At 34.9% G+C, this 19,582-nt stretch overlaps 1 protein-coding gene across 1 annotated transcript; it reads left to right on the top strand.

Moving 5' to 3' along the window:
* The first annotated feature begins 1,222 nt into the window (after positions 1-1,222).
* NAPRT2 (nicotinate phosphoribosyltransferase 2) lies at positions 1,223-18,685 on the top strand. Its single transcript, XM_022293802.2, has 15 exons — positions 1,223-1,683; positions 2,688-2,835; positions 3,591-3,710; positions 7,016-7,150; positions 7,236-7,297; positions 9,579-9,654; positions 10,949-11,050; positions 11,668-11,784; positions 14,235-14,293; positions 14,732-14,906; positions 16,998-17,132; positions 17,237-17,335; positions 17,814-17,922; positions 18,178-18,290; positions 18,382-18,685. The coding sequence occupies exons 1-15, from the start codon at positions 1,520-1,522 to the stop codon at positions 18,457-18,459; spliced, it is 1,692 nt and encodes a 563-aa protein (XP_022149494.1). The 5' UTR covers positions 1,223-1,519; the 3' UTR covers positions 18,460-18,685.
* Positions 18,686-19,582: the final 897 nt, after the last annotated feature.

Genomic DNA, 19,582 nt, shown 5'->3' with positions numbered 1-19,582 from the left:
ACTGTCACTTCTTGATCGTCTTTTAGTTGGATTTCTTCTCCAACATATTTTTCTCTCTTTTTTTAGAAAAATATTAAAATATATCTTATGTATTTATGATTTTAAAATACTTATGGTTTTCTACAATATCATATTACAAGTAAAGAACCAATCCTGGATCTTAACTAATTAATATTTTTCATTTATAAAAAAATTTTGAAAAATTGCCTCGAGTTTGCCGAGGAGATTCCATGAAAAATTCCAGTCGATAAAATCGTTAAGATCACTGTATGAGGGGCGTGCAGAAAACCGTCAAAACTGAGGAATCGAACCGGATGGTTCGGTCCGGTTTTGGGTGCCTTCGGTCCATCGGTATTTGGTCTGAAAAGAAAAACACATTTGAAATTTTGTTTTGGATTTCGTCAGTATTTTAAATTAAAGTTGACCTCCTCCTAATTTTACCCCTATTTTAAAAGTTAGGATTTAGGTTCTCTTTTTGAAACTGGGATTTAGGTTTATATGTCTATATAATTATAAGAATATAATTGCAAAATAGTTATTTTCTTTTAGGTTTTTTTAGCATCCAAACAAAAAGTATTATTTTTACTGATTTGAAATTGATTAAAAGAAATTTACGAAAATCAAAACAAATTTGTATTTTATAAAAATATCATTATTTTTTTGTTTTTTTTAATATTACAAACATCTATAAATTTGCTATATACATAAAAATACATATCACTTATGTGTTATATTTGTAATTTCCTAAAAACATCTATTAGGTTCCAAATAAGATTAGAAATTTAAAATAATTTTCATTTCTTAAATCCTTAAATTTAAAATAAATTTATGAGCACAAACCTCTCATCTTCTCCACTCGTGTCATCTCTTAATTTTGTCATCGTGGACCACCCTCTTCTTCGCTCCACTCTTTAATATTCACGATATTAAATATCTATCAACATGTCGATATTTGTATGTATACATAGATTCGAGGAATAAATCGACGTTTCTTTAGAATGCGAGAAAAATAGATAAAATATGAAAAACATCAACAAAATACCAGTATTAATATTAATTATTTTAAACTCATTTTTAAAATATTGAAATGTTTATATGTTATTTTAAATATTTTTTATGATTTTTTATTTTTATAATATTTCTAAAAATTGAGATCTCGACATTTTTATTATAACGTGTAAAACTTCATGAATATGAGAGTAAAAAATCGATTTGGAAACAAGATCTCAAGGCTCGAGACAAGACAAGGGCAACTCTTTCCTCTCTTTCACTTAAGACTTGAGTTCCCCCTTTCTTTCTTTCTTAAACATTCTTCTTCTAAATTAACAGAAAAATTTACAAACAAATTCCAAACTCTGATTTGTTGCTCAGCTTCTCTCTTCCTTTTCGTTCTCCATTAACGGTCTCCTCTGCAACTGAATACTGAATACTTCTTGTTCGCTTTTATAAGCTTTGCTGTGTGTAATTTCCATACGAGCTTCAATTGATTCTGTGGAGTTTTTCTTTTTCTTTCTGAGCGATGGAGGCGAAGGCGAAGGCGAACGGGCCTAGATATGGAGATTCTTCGGCTCGGGTGGTGGACGGACCCACCAATCCAATGGTTTCCCCTTTGCTTACGGATCTTTATCAGTTCACTATGGCTTATGCTTATTGGAAAGCCGGCAAGCATAAAGAACGCGCCGTGTAAGTTCTTTCTTGTATCTTTACACAATGCGTCGTTTCTGTTGCTTAGATTTCGTACTTGATACGGAAATGAAAAGAAGTGTGTATAGAGCTGTGGTTTGAAATGAAAATTGTGCATTCCTTGGCTTTTAGTAACCAGTCTTTGCTGGCTTGTTTTATCTTGACTTTCTTTCTTTCTTTCTTTCTTTCTTTTCTTTTTGTTCTCTAATTTAGTTGTCTTTTTTGGTTTGCTGATTACATGCTAAGCTGCAACAGAGTTGGAAACTTGTAATATTGAATTGAGGGGAAATTTTGTTTGGATTTTTATTTATTTCCTGTATTAAGAACACATCAATGAACCCACTGGAGCCCGGGGCATGGTGTTTAATGGAGAAAGTGCGAAATTGTGAAGAATTTAGGATTCTGACCTGGTGGGGTTGAATGAAGTGTGACAAAAAGAACAATTCAGTACAGAATGGTTAATCAATCACTTAGATGCTATTTTTCTAAACAAACAAAAAATGCTTTAATTAGAATGACCACCTTCAATCTTCTTGGGCCGCAGAGTTAAAAAATTTTGGTGGAGCGTTTGCCCAAGCTTTATTTTTTGACTTTATGCTGTAGATGATACACTAGTCTGGGTTGGAAATTGCTATTTTCGACTTTTGAAGTGTCTTTGTAATGTTAATCTGGAAAATCATTTTAAACTTAAAAAACTATTCACAAAATCCATATTTTTGAGTTTGGAAATTCATCTCGGTATTTAACCAGCTATTCGAGTATGTACGGCCTCCTAGAACTGATTTCAGCCTTTACTGGGCTATTAAATTTATTGCAATATCTAGAAGTTGAAAATCCACTTTTTCCAATCTGGTTGACTCATCCAAAGCTATAAGGACCCCCAGTCCCCCCAGTCCCTTCTAAATCAATAAAATATATTGAAGCCATTGTTTGGAGATGTCTTTAAGGGAAAATATGCTTATGTTTATTTAGAACGATAATTGTGTGAATTTTTTGTGGTTCAGGTTTGATTTATATTTTCGGAAGAATCCTTTTGGTGGTGAATATACAATTTTTGCTGGTTTAGAGGAGTGCATAAGACTTATTGCTAATTTCAAATTCACAGAGGAAGAAATCTCTTTTATCAAGAAGTCTCTACCTTCATCCTGTGAGGTAACCGAATTTACTGATTATGTGGTTCGTAGACGTCAACTTCTGCTTTGGTTTATGTGGTAGACCACTTCATGTTTAAATTAATCAGATGTTGCATTCTACAAGTAAAGCTGCTAAATTAATTTAAAACTTAATAAAGATTGGCCACATGTCACCTCCTTTGTCCCACACAACATAGAAAGACATGCTCTATTGCCTCTTAATGATTACAAGAATAATGCATGCCAAATTTCATGTTTTAGTCCACGCAAATAGAAATACTAAAATGAAGATTTGGATGTACCTAAGAAGCATAGGAATCTCAACTGACATAATAAAGAACTCCTATATTTTAGCTCTTTGAACGAACATTTATCTTTTGGCTGGGTGGTTATCAAATGTAGATCCTTTGTTACTATTAACATATTTGGGCTTGTTATTAACTAAAAGTAATTGGTTTATATGATCTTACGGCCTTAAACCTATAGATTGTACCTCTGTGTCCAGGAGTTCTAAAAGAACTGGTTTGTATGGTCTTCCTTATAGTAGGTAAAGTACTCACATTTAGTTACATATCAAAACCATATTAGTTATATCTCCCAATACCTTTGAATTTCAATTTTGATATCTGGTGATGCAAGCTTTATTATAAGAGGTTCTTGTCTGGCAAGCTAACTTTTATTGATTAAATATAGGATGTGTTACTGTTGATTATTAATTTATTATAGAGGAATTGACTGTTCTGATGCTGAAGAACTTTTATTGATTAAATATAGGATGCGTTCTACGATTATCTTAGAGGAATCAACTGTTCTGATGTTGAAGTCTATGCTATTTCAGAGGGATCAGCTGTTTTCCCAAAGGTGCCCCTAGTGAGGGTTGAAGGGCCTGTTGCTGTAAGTATCCAGAAAATTTTCCTCTAATGAAATAGTTGACATCGGATTCAGGAACCAAATTTATATCTCTTTTATTCGTCCAAGCAATGTTTTAAAAGGCTTGATAGGCTCGAGGCTTACACGCCCATGAAAACGCCCTAAGGCTTAAAGTCTAAGCCTTGTGTAATGATTAGAAGAATAATATCAATTTGCCCCATCCTGCAAAAATATAAAGGTTTTTTTGTGCATGGAATGCTACCATTGAGCAGTAACAATTCAATCTATTACTACTTTTACTACTTAGACTTGACAAAAATTTATACAGTAAGTCAATTCTATTAATGATAATAGTTGTGATGTCAGGGATATCCCTTTAGAATTTTTATTTGAGAGTCAATTGAAAGGGGTGATTATTTTTTATATTCTTATATAACTATTACGTCTAGCAATGTTTTAAAAGGTTTGATTACCTCGAAGGCTTAAAGTCTTTATGCCTTAAGTAATTATTTGAAGAATATTATCAAATTGTCACATTCTTAAAAAATATAAAGGTTTTTTTGTGTATGAAATGCTAATACGTGAGTCGTGGCAATTTAATTTATTAATACTTTTACTACTTAAACTTGATAAAAAAAATTATAGAATAAGTCAATCCTATTAATGATAATAGTTGTTGATATAAAAGATATCCTTTTAGAATTTTTATTTGAGTGACAATTGAAAGGGTTGATTATTTTTTATGAATGGAAAGAGAGGAAGCAAGAAGGAGCAGTGTTCAAACTTTACCTATAGAAAGCCTTTGACATGGTCGACTCAGGATTTCTTAGATACAGTACTACACCACAAGGGCTTTGGGGCAAAATGGAGGAAATGGATCCAAGCATGCATCTCCACAACTAGTTTTTTCTATCATCATCAATGGAAAATCGAGAGGCAAGTTTTCTGCCATTAGAGGTTTGAGAGGAGACCCCTTGTCTTCTTTTATCTTCATCATGGTGACGGGATGCTCTTAGCTGGCTGCTGCTTATTCTTCTTTTTGGACAAGAAACTAAATTTTCATGGATGAATGAAAAAAACACTAGTGTTCAAGGACACAAACCTCAAAATGGGGTGAAAGAGGAGCATAATAAAGTAAAGAACATAGAATTAAAGTGAAACAAGAGCTTCCCAAATGATGTTGGAAGAGTAACCCAAAAAGAGATCTGATAAGGCACACTATTGGGAAGCTTTAAATTTAGCAAGCTCAAAACATTTGGATTATTCAAGGAGAAAATTGAGGCCATCTCACGGGTTATTGTCCAAGTGTGGCTCTATTAAGATTAGTCAACTACTTTTTGCTAACAATACTCTGTTATTCTCTAGCAAGGACCCGACTAGCATAAAAAATCTCCACAGAATCATCAAGACCTTTGAGGATGCTTCAGGCCTCAACATCAACTACAGCGATCTGAAATCTTAGGCATCTCGATAGATTCTTTGAAAACGGCAGCTATTGCCAAAGCATGGGGATCTAAAATGGGCTCTTGGCCTACCATCTATTTGGGAATACCTTTGAATGGCAGCCTCAGAAAGGATGATTTCTGGCTGCTCATCATTGAAAAACTAGAGCACCGTCTCAACAAGTGGAGCAATCTTTTCATCTCCAATGGGGGAGACCCACCATTGTCCAATCAGTACTTGCTAATTTACCTACCTATTATTTATCAATTTTCAAAATTTCAGGTCAGCGGCCAAAAGGGTGGAAAAATTTTTCAGGGATTTTCTTGGGAAGGATGGAGCACCAGAGGAAAGCAACATTGTCAATTGGAATAGGGTGTGTGGCGAGGGTAGTCTCATGGCACATTTGGAGAGAAAGGAAGAGTAGGTTTTTTGAAGATAAAAAGTCTTTGTTGGATAGTTTTTGTAGCAATGTACAGCATATTGCATCGTGGTGGTCTATAAACCATAAGAAATTCTTTTGTAACTACAGCCTACAATTTGATAGTTAGAAATTGGAAGGCCGCAATTGTTTAGTTCTTTGGGGGAGGGTTTCTCAACCCTCTGCACTTAGGTTGTCTCTTTTGTTTTGGGTTTTTGAATACATTGTCTCTTATCCAAAAAAAGAATAGGGTTCAACTCCCTCTTCTCGATGGTGGCATGGGCACAGGTAACATACAGAAAAGAACCTCTCCTTTGCTATCTAAATGGATTTGGTGTTTCTTAACAGAGACCAACCAGCTTTGAAGGAAATTCATTTTGGCTAAGTATGATGGGACATCCTTGGCAATTTAGCTTACCAGTCGATACAGCTCCTACAAAGGCCCTTAGTGCGCTATCTTGACACAAACCAACCTCATCAAGAAAAATGCCCTTTATCAGGTGGGAGAAAATAGCCACAACTTTTTCTGGAAAGACAAATGGCTGGAACATGAGACTTTGGCTTTCCTTTTTCCTAGGCTTTATTCCATAACATCGAACAAGAGATGCCAAAATCACAGAGCTCTGGTCCAAAACCAGCAAATCTTGGGATTATAGCTTCCATAGACCACTTAAGGAAGAAGAAGTTGAAGAATGTATGTGCCTATCACACATCTTAAACAAGACTATGCTCACCCCTATTGGCTGACAAGTGGACTTGGTCACTCGACCACTCAAAAAATTCTCCGCAAAATCGCTGCCATCTATGTTATAGGGCATCAGAAACACAAGGCCACCTCATCATCACTTGAGTTTGCTACCAGGTTTTCGGAAAGGAACCTCTCGGCTCTTGGGTGGTAAACAGATCTACAGAACAGCCCCAATTTCTTCCTTAACACTCTACTGGTTGGTCATCCATTTAAGAAAGAGGGAGCAAGAGTTTATGGTTGGAGAAGAATAATAGGATCTTCAATGCCACAACTCTCTCTTTTGAGATTTTTTTTTAATTTTTTATTTATTTTTATAATAGAGTCATCGTATTAGCTCTAAGTTGGTGCAATGCTTCTACTTTTCCTTAATAGTTACAATCTAAATGACCTAGTCTATAATTGGAAGACATTATTGTAACTTTTCCATGTGGCTTTTTGTATATGAACTTGTTTCTTACTAAAATAAAAATTGAACAAAAAAGGGTGATTATTTTTTATATTTTTATATAAATATTATGTTTAGCAATACTTGGTCACACAAATTTAGCATTTGTATAAATTTTTAATTAATTTTGAGGCTTACATCTCATACTACCTTGAGACTTACGCCTCACAAATTCAAGAGGAAAAGTCTCGAGACAGCCTTTAGCTTTCTAAAACATTCATCCTAGAATATCTTCATAACTATTATAACATTTGTACTTAACTTTTTTTTTCCAGGTAGTTCAGTTACTAGAAACTCCATTTGTAAATCTTATCAATTATGCATCGTTAGTTGCTACAAATGCCGCAAGACATCGATTTGTTGCTGGGAAATCTAAAATTCTTCTCGAGTTTGGACTTCGGCGAGCTCAGGTTTCTATTTCTTTCATTGCGTCCTTTCTTTTAAGTGCTGAATTTAGCTTATCCTCATGAAGAAGACATCGTTACTTGGTCCTAGGGACCTGATGGTGGAATTAGTGCATCAAAGTACTGCTATATTGGAGGGTTTGATGCAACAAGGTAAACTTTCATCTCTGCCAATAATCTTGCAGTAATTCCATTTCATATATTTCCTCCAATCTATTTAATAGTACTATTCCTATAGGATACATACTTCAAATTTAGAATCGGCATTCACACGTTATTTTAGTTTATTATTTCAGAAATATTTTTTGTAATAAAATATTCTACAATGGTTGAAGCCAATTCCAGCAGCTAGTATTTGCGGAAACACAAGATATTAATGAGTTTCCAAAACTTGAATTGGAGTCTTGTATTAAACTCCACTGTTTTTTATGGGAAAAGGAGAACTTCTCATGGTATTGATATGAGTTTTTGGGATGTTATTAGAATGTTGACTTTCAACTTGAGTGTTCTATTAGTTTGACAATATATGTACTGTGAGATTAGTTAGCTAGCTCGAACACTCACGATTACTTGAAAAAAAAAATTTTGGAATGGTGAAAGTTCAAAAGGTGGCTGCAATCACCTTGTGAATTGAGGGAAGAATTCTCTCCGATTTCTTTTTTTATAAGAAACTGCACTTTCATTGAGATAAATGAATAAAAACAACAAAAGAGGGCATACAAAAAACAGCCCAGAAACAGGAAACCCCTAAAGAAACGGGCTCCAATCCAAAAGAATGATATCTAACTGATAATTACAAAAAGCCTTAGTGACCGAACCTCATAAAGAAGTGTTAAATCTAATGAGGTCCCACACATAATCCACAAATCTCTCCACTCCCCTAAAAATTCTATTGTTTCTCTCCCGCCAAATACCCCAAAGAGTAGCCAGAAAGCACGCTTGCCAAAGAAAACACCCTTTGTCACGAAATGGGGGGAATAACAGCACTTCTTCCATCATCGCCCTACAATCTCTGGGAATTCTATTGTTTCTCTCCCGCCAAATACCCCAAAGAGTAGCCAGAAAGCACGCTTGCCAAAGAAAACACCCTTTGTCACGAAATGGGGGGAATAACAGCACTTCTTCCATCATCGCCCTACAATCTCTGGAACAGGCCCAAACAATCCCAAAACATCTAAAGAAACGAAGCCATAGAGGAGGTTTGGGCGTAGGCGCTTTCCAACAAAAGAAATGGGTTTGGGGATTCCTTCAAGAGGAGGCCCTATGAAAAAGATTGACAAGGAGTATCTATGATGATAGTCCCAATGAGTGGTCCATTATTATACGTAAAGGTAAAGCGAGGGGGAGACCTTGGTTCGACATTGCAAAAAATAGTGGTTTTTTCTTCCAGTTCTTAGACTTCAAAGCGCAAATTGGGGTAAAAATCAGATTTTGTTTTGATAAATGGATAGGGGATGATACTCTTCAAGCTTCTTTTCCGGACATTTACAACACCTCTTTGAAAAAAGAAGTGTCTATTGCTGATTGTTGGCATGAGAACTCAAGAGATTGGGATTTAGGCCTTTGCAGAGGTCTCTTTGATAGGGAAATGGAAAGTTGGGTGGGTCTCATTCCATTACTGGATGTGGTAAGGCTTGGAGAGGGTGATGACAAGGTCTATTGGTCTTTAGGAAAAGGGGGAGCTTTCGCCACAGAGGATCCCCCCTTAATTGAAGACATCTCTTATTGCTCCCGTTTGAAATTTTAGAATTCCTAAGAAAATCAAGGTTTCCCTTTTGTCTTTGGCCTATAGAAGCTTAAATATCCAAGAGGTTCTTCAAAAGAAGTGCAAAAGCTGAACTATTTCCCCCTATATTTGTAGTTTGTGTAATAGTTACGGTGAATCCTTAGACCACTTATTCATCTATTGCTCTTTTGCGGCCTGGGGTTGGTACTTTCTACTGGATATTTTTGGCATTTCGATCTGTGTTCACAGACATATCGATGGTTAGTTATCTGAAGCCTTGACAGGCTGGTTTTTACCTCGAAAGGCTAATTCCTTTGGAATTATGCGGTGAGAGCTCTTCTTTGGCACATTTGGCTAGAAAGGAATCAGCGCACATTTGAAGATAAAGTTTTACTTTTGACACCTTTTGTAGGAATGTATAGCACACATCTTCTTGGTGGTGTCTTACAAATTGGAAATTCTTTTGTAATTACAGCTTCTCCATGTTTTTGAGCGACTCAAAAGCCATCTTTTAGCGTTTTGTTAGGTGGTGGTTCTCTCAACCCCAGCCCTTAGGCTGTTTTGTCTTTTATGTTTATAAGTTTATAATACATATTTCTCAGGTTTCTTATAAAAAAGAAGAAAAATGAAAAAAGTGTACTGTCAATCTCTAGCAGTTTCAATTATTAATTTAAGCTAACATCCATTCTCCTTTTCTCCTTTACACAGCAATGTTGCAGCTGGGAGGTTATTTGGCATACCACTTCGTGGAACACATTCCCATGCATTTGTTAGCTCATTTATGGTTTGTTATTCTCTAATTATACTCTCTAGCTTCTTTGTCAAGTTTTATAATGAAGTGAAAATTAATACAAAGAATAGTCAGATTTGTTTGCCCAAACACGCATTTATATTTTAGATAAAAAAAATGTTTCATGAAAGGTAGTGGAAACACAAAACACATGCCAATTGGCATATATAGACAAAAGGGAATTATTGCAAAAGAACTTATGACTGAAGACATCAAGAAGAAACTAAAACTAGAATAGATTTTCAAATGCAATAGACAGTCTCTACTCTCTTCCTCATAAAAAAAACTATTACACCATTGCACAGAGCATTAATGCACTGGGTTCCATCATAACTCTCCCGTAAAGCATGCTTGGGTGAGAATAGCACTAAATTGGCTGACCACTTGAGAAGTCCTCGCAATCAAAATATTCGTTGGCATAGTGGTTTCCGTGCATCCAAGCCCCCTTGATGGCTCTGACGTCCTTGTTTTGATCCCAGCTTCGTCCACTTGGGAAGTCCTTGCATTGCACCCTCACCTTTTAAAAACTCTCATATTGCGTTCCAGCTATTGTGATAGGAGAGCACCACAGCCAATCATGAATCCTTCCCTACATTAAATAAAAATGTTTCTGTTGAAAAAAACAGTAATAAACCTAATGGACGATCTAAATAAATTAAGAGGAAGGAAGGCTGAGAAATTTGTAGAAGATCTGGAGTCAAGAGATTTTATCGCCTGTTTGATTGGGTCAATCTTCAATGGGCCTCTAAGCCCAATAAGTCCAGGACTTCAACACGCTCAATTTTGAAATCATATCTCAATTTTTGTTTTCATTTTTATTTGGCTATTAAAAGTGCTTGAGAAATGCCTCTAATTGTCGACTTCTTTGTTGAAATGCTGACTTGTTAGCGTAATGATGTTAATTTCATTGGCATGTGAACTGTGATCATGATGTGATTATTTATGCTAGTAGCACATCAGTTTTTTCCATTTTATTAATCAATGGCCAATGATAATATAGATTCACATTAGGAATGAAATAAAATGAATTATTTTTAAAACGTAAGAATATGAATAAAACCTGGTAATATTTTATATTGAAAACATATTTTAGCCTAAAAGTATCAATATTGTCCATTAAAGTTCAATGCAGTGTTCTAAACAAACTCCTCAAGTAGGTCAGACCAATTATTATATTTCTTTTCAGTTGAAATGTTTTGGCCTTTTCACTTGTCACATAAACACTATTATGTAAGAAGAATTTATCAGTTCGAATTTATTGCTATATAATATAATGTGTGGTTTGCAGAGCCCAGATGAGATCATAGACAAGTCACTTCGTAGCAGTGATGGCTCACGCACGTGTGAAGATTTTCTTAGTGTAGTTCAAATGTGGTTAAGCAAGATTCAGGTATTAGATCACTATGTTCATGAGGTTTTATTATCTCCTATATTCAGATATAAGTAGAGGGAGTTGACGTTGATAGGCAGTTTTTCGGAAACAGTTTGTGGAGAATCCAATCTCCCGAAGTGCCTGGATTATTATAATTGTACTTCTATCAATACTATTTTCCTAGTAATTTTCATCTCAATATCTGTTTCCTATCAAGTAGCTGTTAATTTGTTAATTAACTTTTCAAGGTTGTTTCGTTATTAAGCTTGGTTGATTTCCTCTACAAATAGAGGGGGTAAGCTCTTCTGTTCACAACTTTTTTGTTACGGAGAGTTAAATGCTAGGCTGCATCATGAGGAAATGTTTTCGGCTTTTTAGTTATGTGGTAAAGTTTCGTAGCAGTTAATAATAAGAGAAGAGTGAGCTGGAAAGGGAGGTTTTGCCATGAATCAAATGCATAATGAACTGTCAATTTAAAAGAATTCGGGATCATATAGTTTTGCAGCATTGTGTCAGGCTCACGAATATATTTATGATTTTCCCATGCATACGATCTCTAATTGTTTTATGTTTTCTATCATAATTTCTGCTAAATCAGAGGTCATGATCACACAAAACTCTGCACGTGTTTGCAGTGGTTGCCTTCATTACATGGCACTTTTGGTGATACCAATCAAAGTGAGCTGGCTGCGTTCACATCCTATGCTTTGGCATTTCCTACCGACTTCCTTGCTCTTGTGGATACATATGATGTGAGTTAAATAGACTTACTAAAACGCCTACTATGATTAAATAATTTATTTTACTTGTTATACTTCTTTCACTTTCCGACTAAGATGTCTTATCCAGTTAATTTCCCTTTAACTAGAACTTTTACCATTTTATAGAACTTTTATTTGCTTTTATAGAATAGGGATGCAATTGAATTATAGGAGACATAATCATGGAGGAAAACTTGTCAATATAAAAATTAAGTACTGCTTAAACTTTTATTAAATCTGAATCCAATTTTCAATTTATTCTTGATGTTCTATGAAACACTTTTTTTTTCCTTTTTAATAATGAGAAGTTAAGCTTCATTGAAGGAATACAAATGGGGCTGACAAAACCACAGCCTAGATAAGGGAGCCAAAACAACAACCATTGACCTAACAAGGTAAGAATAATTACAGAAGTCCTTAAAAATAGATGTCGAGAGATGCATTAGACTTACCAAGAGCCCACACCTCTTTCCAAGACCCCTCTCTAAAGTATAACCCTTTAAAAGTTTTCTCATTCCTCGCAAGTCAAATACTCCGTTAAACAACAAACGAAACTAAAAAAAGAACACATTCCTATTATTCAAATTAGTAATTTTACTACTACATCAGGAAGGTAAGTATGCTCTGTTCTCTCTCCTCTTCTCCTCCCCCTTCCTATCTCCTAGTTGATTCTATCCGATTCCCCTGTTGTTAGATTGTTCTTAGTTCCTTTTTTTAGCAAGTTGATACTGATTTCTTTGTGAAGTGCCGTTAAGTTTGAAGATGGAAGTTAGTAGTTGTCATATTAATGGAAACTTCTTCTATATTTGGGTTGAGAACGATCTATTCATGCTGGAAATGTTACGAGGGTGGTGGACCAAATGAGAGCTAGGCTTGGATAGCATTTAAAACTTCTCAGACCAAAGTTAGCCTCCCCACCTTTGATAGCTGGAAATTCCTCCATTTGTTAAGCCTAACTCTCATTTTGTCCACCACCGGTTCCCAAAAGCTTACAGATTTTTGGTTGCCAAGATAAGAGAAAAGAAGGCTTTCCATCCTGCAGCCAAACTACTGAGCCCACGAATCCACTTCATAAGCACTGCAATTTAAGCCTATCAATGAAGATATAGTCACATTAAGGGCATGACCAGAGGCGAGTAAGAAAAAATCGAAAACCCCCCACCAATTAGCAAGCATATCCGAAGATTGGGGACAAAAAAGAAGGACATCATCAGCATAGTGAAGGTGGGACACCTCTGCTTCATTTTCCCCCAAAATGAATCCCCTCAGAATGTTAACAAAATTTGATTACTCAGGAGTATATTGTGAGTAGGGATGGTGACAAAGTGAGGAAGATGGGGAGGAGTTTTTCGATTTATGTCCCATCTCCATTCTCCATATTTTATGAATTTGGTTTCAAGAAATCCCTTAATCGAGATCAAGTTTCTCTAGAAAAATTACCTCATTTATAATTGTTAGAGTATAGATATTAGTATATTTTATATTCTTGTATTAATATTAATTTGTCATTTACCTTCTCCTTATAGGATTAGGTCAACCTTGTATATTTGTCTATATATAGACTTTAATAACGAGAATATATGACATTGGATTCTCTCCAACCTTAGTCTCTACATGGTATCAGAGCCAGGTTTAGGGTTCTGTGCCCATTAGGGTTTTGTCCCTTGAGGTTTAGTTCATTGCTATCCAACACAACTCACTACCGCCGCCGCCGCCGCTGACCGCGGCCGTTTGCTGATTCGCCAGCGCTGCTGTTTTCCGATTGCTGTTCGTAGGTTTCGTCTCGCTGCCAATCGCCTTCGCCCCTCTGGTTGTCGTAGGGTAGCAGTTAGGGTTTCTGGTTTCAGAAAACACCTAATCCGGTTTGGTTCCAGCAGTTTAATTCATCTGTTTTGTTTGGTTCGGGTGGTTTAGTCTGGTTTTGTCGTTTTGTTCAAATAAGTTCATTTGTTTATTATGGCTGAGAAGAAATCAATCGTAACTTCTGAGGTGATCCCAATGACATCAAAAAATCACAGAACACAAGTTGAATAGATTGTTTGTCTAATAAGTTGGGCATGATTAATATATATGCACCAACTTGAGGGGGAGTGTTAGAGTATAGATATTAGTATATTTTATATTCTTGTATTAATATTAATTTGTCCTTTACCTTCTCCTTATAGGATTAGGTCAATCTTGTATATTTGTCTATATATATAGACTTTAATAATGAGAATACATGACATTGGATCCTCTCCAACCTTAGTCTCTACAATAATTACATGGGTACTACACGTTATAGTAATAAACTAGATGTTAATAATTCTATTTGTGATCATTTAACAAATCTGTATATATATTTGTTTGCGTGTAATCAGTTTTCTTCATTTGAGTACAGTTCATGTTTCTGGTTGATGCCTACATTTATAACAAATGCTATATTGACATTTCTCTGCCAGGTTATACGGAGTGGAATTCCTAATTTCTGTGCAGTTGCTCTGGCACTCAATGATTTGGGGTATGACTGAACTGAAGTACAATTGACATTTACAATTATGAGTGCTAATATAATGGCTTTTCTGAATCAAAACTTGATTGGTGAGGAAGGTTTCTAATTTTTTTGGTTATCCTTTAAGTTGGCGCTTAGTTGTCCTCATTTCTTTTACTTCTACGTACATTTATGATTCGACTAGAAATGCAATGTTTGGTTCCTAGCCTATTTTACTTTTGCTATAATTGGCCTATTTTACTGCTTTGTTCGACTGATTGCTCAGTTAGTTGGCTGAGCTGTGGGTACGTGGTTTTGTTAACATTTTGTTTAGCTTCATTTAGTTGTATGTCTTTATCTGCACTTATCTTATAAAATTTTGATTCCATGACTTAATACTCCAATCTTTTGAGTAATGTGAGGAATTATTGAACTATGAGTACTAAGTTGTGATGCTATTTAGTGTAGGTACCAAGCTAAAGGGATTAGGTTGGACTCTGGTGATTTAGCATATTTGTCTTGTGAGGCACGGAAATTTTTCATGGCCATTGAAAAGGAGTTTGGGGTGCCTGGATTTGGAAAAATAAGTATTTCTGCCAGTAATGATCTCAATGAGGAAACTTTAGATGCTCTAAACAAGCAGGTAATCATTTCTATTGAAGGGTCTTGATTTTCTTATGTGGAGTTGTGTTTGTTGAGAGGTATTCCTCTGTTAGGAAAGTTTTGTATTCGTTTTACTGAAATATGAAACCCCTCCCCTCAGTTTGAGCTAAGAGCTTGAGTGATTTTGAATAGGAACTGAATCATTCTGTGAGAGTACTAATAGGGATATACTAGGAGGGGCATTATGGTAATTAGTTAGGGATAGGGATATACTAGGAGTAGCGTTATGGTAATTAGTTAGGGATGAATTGGTTATAAATAGAGGTATAGGGAGAGAAAGGGGACATGTTTTGGAATAGGAGGAACTTGGGAGAGAGATAGCCCTCTTGAAAGGCTATTGATATTGTAATTTCTCTTTGATAGTGCAATATAGTTATATTGTTAGTGTTACTTTCTTATATAATAGGATCCTAACACGTGCTTCTCAGTAAAGTAGTTTGAATCTATCACTTTATTGGAATCTGATAAATTCTCTTGAGAAGAATTAGTACATACTCTACGTTAGAAATTAAAATTTAGTCTGTAATGCATTTTGGACTAATCATTTGGAAACTCAGCCTTACAAGTGACATGTTCCAATACTATTCAGCAAAACATTTCTTGCCCTACGTATTAGTATTACTCACTCGTATGAAACTTTCCATACCTAATTCAGCTTCTTGTCCCTTTGCATAAGTATACCTGATATGGGGTTCAATCACTTTGAGAAAGAACCAAGACTTTGGCGTGCAAGTCAACATTCAATCGATGAAATACTCAGAAGTAGTATTAATTGTCTCTTGATTCTCACTCACAAACCAGCTGCACTTGTGATTCTAAAGCATAACTCAGTCAAGAGTTGATATGTCCACTTTGCTTCACATAGACTATACCATTGCCCCATATCTATTCCCTTGGTGGTGTATAGCAGTAGTTATTTGCTCACGGGAAGGAAGTTTCCCTCAGATGTCACATTTTTCAACCAAGAACCAATGGAAACCTTTCCTTCACAGTCTAAAATTTTTGTTACTTTGAAAATTGATGCTATATATCGAGTAGCTAGGACATTATTTATAGGGGAGGGTGGCAAAATAGTTTTTCGATATTTGCGAATATAGTACGAGGGATAAGATTTTACAAATATGGCAATTTTGTAAGGAGACTAATAGAGACAAATGTCTACCACTGATAGACTTGTGGAATTGAAATATGCTTATGGGCCTTATCAAAAATTGTGCCACATCTACAAAAAATTTTAACTTGTAATAGATTTGCTATTATTTCGGAACAAATTGCAATATTTGAACAAGCTTATCAGCTAACATATGTTTCAAAGGTTGGTGTGCAGTGTAATTAGCTGCTAGCCAATTGACTAACTTGTTAATAACTAACAAGCTTATCAGAACCAGTTACAACGGAAAATATATAAGCTAGACTAGTGATATGTCCCAAATTAGGAAGGTATATTCTAGCAAGAGAGAAATATGGGATGAGCGGCTGATGAAATGGGAGAGGTGAAGTTCTGTTACGAGTGTGAGGCCCTAAGTTAGTTAGAGGGGCATAGATGGTTTTAGTAGTTAGGGGTATATCTCGATTGAGGAGAGGCGGATATTATTTTTTTTTTTTTTTTGCTTGTTTCTTGTTGAGAATCCATATAAATGAATTAAATTTACCCGACCTATTAGCTTAAGCTTTTGGGTTGAGTGATGGTTTATTCATCCTTAACATGGTATCAGAACGGGAGGTCCTGTGTTCAAACCCCTGCATTGTTATTTCCTCTCCATTTATATTGATTTCCACTTGTTGGGTTTTGTCAATTATCCAAATCCACAAGTGAGGGGGAGTGTGAAAATCCATATAAATGAATTAAATTTACACATCCATTAACTTAAGCTTTTGGGTTGAGTTGTGGTTTATTCATTCTTAACATTTCTTAAGGAATAGTATTTGGATAGAGAGCAGGAAACTCTCGAATTCTCCCATGGTTTGTAACTTCTTATGAACATAAATAATAGAATCGAGATTCTATCAACCGGTTACAACAGAACATGCAGATTGAGCAAGTTTTTCTTAATTTGTTTATCCTATGCAGGGTCATGAGGTTGATGCATTCGGAATTGGAACCTATTTGGTTACATGTTATGCTCAGGCTGCTTTAGGATGTGTCTTCAAGCTAGTTGAAATAAATAATCAGCCCCGAATTAAACTTTCTGAAGACGTTTCAAAGGTTGTGATGTTTAAGTAATTTCTTGTTAAAATTGTGAAGTAAATTCTTTTCGGTTTGTGCTTGTATATTATAATGTTTATTTACTTATTTCTTCATTGTTTTAGGTCTCCATTCCATGCAAGAAGCGGATTTTTAGATTATATGGGAAAGAAGGCTATCCACTGGTAGATATAATGTCAGGCGAGAATGAACCGGCTCCTAAGGTATTTATTAACTTATATTAGTGCTGATACCACTCTTTTCTTTCCTCTTTTTATTTTTTCTGTTTGCTACTATTTTATCGCATTTTTCTTTCCCTTTTTAGTAAGAGATTTTTCATGACAAAAAATATTTGATAGGCGATAATCTTTGCTCTCCCATTTAGTCAAGAGGATGATACAAAGCTCCTCAAAGAACTTAGAATTGGAAGGAAAATAGTCACAGAATTCTCTATAGCGCCATATATAATAAAAATATGGTTGCTGGAAAAGAAATTTCACTTTGTATATCTCACCATATACATAAGGTTCCCTATAATTTAGATACGTGTTTTTCAACAAATCATTAAGTTATGTTTAAGTAGGTTGAGCTAGATTTAGCGGCTGACACAACTGAACCTATATTGTCTTTTAAAAGATCTATTGGGCATACAGTTGGTAACTATTGTGACAAAAGTCTAACTATTTCATCGTGAAAATGCAGGTGGGTGAACGGATTCTATGTCGTCACCCGTTTAATGAATCGAAAAGAGCATATGTGGTGCCACAGCAAGTGGAGGAGCTCCTCAAGTGTTACTGGACTGGAAAATCAGGTGACAAAGCTTGCACAGGCAGAACTGATAGGGGGCGGGGGGATTTTACTTTCAATTCTGAAAACTTAGGGGGAAATTACAGAGATAAGATAACTTTAAAATCTTAACTTTGTTTTATATAATATTTTTCAAGCTAAAATAAACCAAGAGGCGCAAATTCGTACTTTGCTCCGCCCCTAACACTTGCATAGATTCCACTAGAAATTCATGCAATTAATGGTTTAACTCAATTCTTTTCCTTTTTTTTTGCTGAAGGTAAAGCAGCAGAACGTTTACCAGCTCTGAAGGACATAAGGAATCGATGCATTAAACAACTCGAGAAAATGCGTCCCGACCACATGAGAAGACTTAATCCGACACCGTACAAAGTACTATCAATACATCGCATTGGTATTTCTTTCACCATATTGATCGGATTCATTGGGTTTGACATTGACAAATTTACAATGTTCAATGCAGGTGAGTGTGAGTGCTAAACTATATGACTTCATTCATTTCTTGTGGCTAAATGAGGCACCAGTTGGGGAGTTGCAGTGAAGCTGTAATTGGACTTGCTACACCCCAAAGTAAGCTTCCTTTTCATCACAGTACAGATAAAAAGACCAAAAAATAAAAATAAAAAATAAAAAAAATACCCACTTTCTAGCTCCAAGGATTTGCTTCTTTGTTTTCTACTTTGAATAAAAATATGACAATTGCTTGCCTTCATTGTATGTAATAAAGTTTTCTTTTTCAATGTCAATAGTTTGAATGTGAACCATAATCCTGACTTTGCTGCAGTTGCAATTCGCTTTTTGGGGCTTAAAACCTTTCATAAAAATGCTTTATCCATAAAATTTTATCGGGTTATATTGAGAATTTAGTCTCTGATTTCTGGCTAGTTGTTAGTTGTTATTTGGTCTCTATGGTTTAAAAGTTTCAATTTTGATTTATATAATTCAGGTTTAGTTTCAATTATATCTCTATAGTTTAAAATTTTTAATTTAGTTCTTATAGTTCAGGTAAACCTCACAAATTGTCCCCATACGGTCTTTTACCTACCCAAAAATCCTTAGTTTTTCATATTTTTTACTTAGCTCGTCGATTAACATAGTCAACTAAATATGACCGGAAACATCAACTAATTGCCATGTAGAAAAAAATGCCATTCAACCATAGAGACTAAAATAAAATTCTAAATTTGGTATCAAATTGAGAAATTTGTAATGGAAAATTTTAAGATTATAAAGACTACATTGTAACTAAATTTGTAATTTAACCAATTTGTAATTCGAATCTCCATCGTACTAAAAAACAAGAATAAAATAAAACTTTAAAATACGAATGGGTTAGAAATAAAAAAATTTAAAATTAATTATAAATATGATAAAGATTAAAAGTAAAGAGTACTTATACTTATCCAAGTTTAAGATTCAATGGGAAGAAATTGAAAATATGGTATAGCTACCCAAGTTTATGGATATTTTCCCCTTTATTAATTTTTACCAAACAATTTTTACAAAATCTCAAAAAACAAAACAATTTGAAAATCTTTAAAACAAGTTTATGTTTGAAATGCATCTCAAATATAGTTTTACAATCTTTTGCAAATTCTACCTTCTTATAAGTTCTCAGTTGAAGAATCATTAAAAAATGTTTAATGTATTCAATGAATGGTAAA

The sequence above is a fragment of the Momordica charantia genome, assembly GCF_013281855.1.
Source record: "Momordica charantia cultivar OHB3-1 chromosome 2 unlocalized genomic scaffold, Mcharantia_2.0 BLBB01000002.1, whole genome shotgun sequence".
Lineage (NCBI taxonomy): Eukaryota > Viridiplantae > Streptophyta > Magnoliopsida > Cucurbitales > Cucurbitaceae > Momordica > Momordica charantia.
The sequence above is the reverse complement of the archived record's forward strand: the minus strand, read 5'-3'. Positions and strand labels throughout refer to the sequence as shown.

What these genes read in the sequence shown, in the direction of transcription:
- NAPRT2 (XM_022293802.2), top strand. Translation starts at nt 1,520, where the DNA reads ATGGAGGCGAAGGCGAAGGCGAACGGGCCTAGATATGGAGATTCTTCG. An exon ending in GGAGGGTTTGATGCAACAAG is followed by an intron (nt 7,298 to 9,578) that starts GTAAACTTTCAT and finishes TCCTTTACACAG; the next exon opens with CAATGTTGCAGCTGGGAGGT. An exon ending in CATTTGTTAGCTCATTTATG is followed by an intron (nt 9,655 to 10,948) that starts GTTTGTTATTCT and finishes TGTGGTTTGCAG; the next exon opens with AGCCCAGATGAGATCATAGA.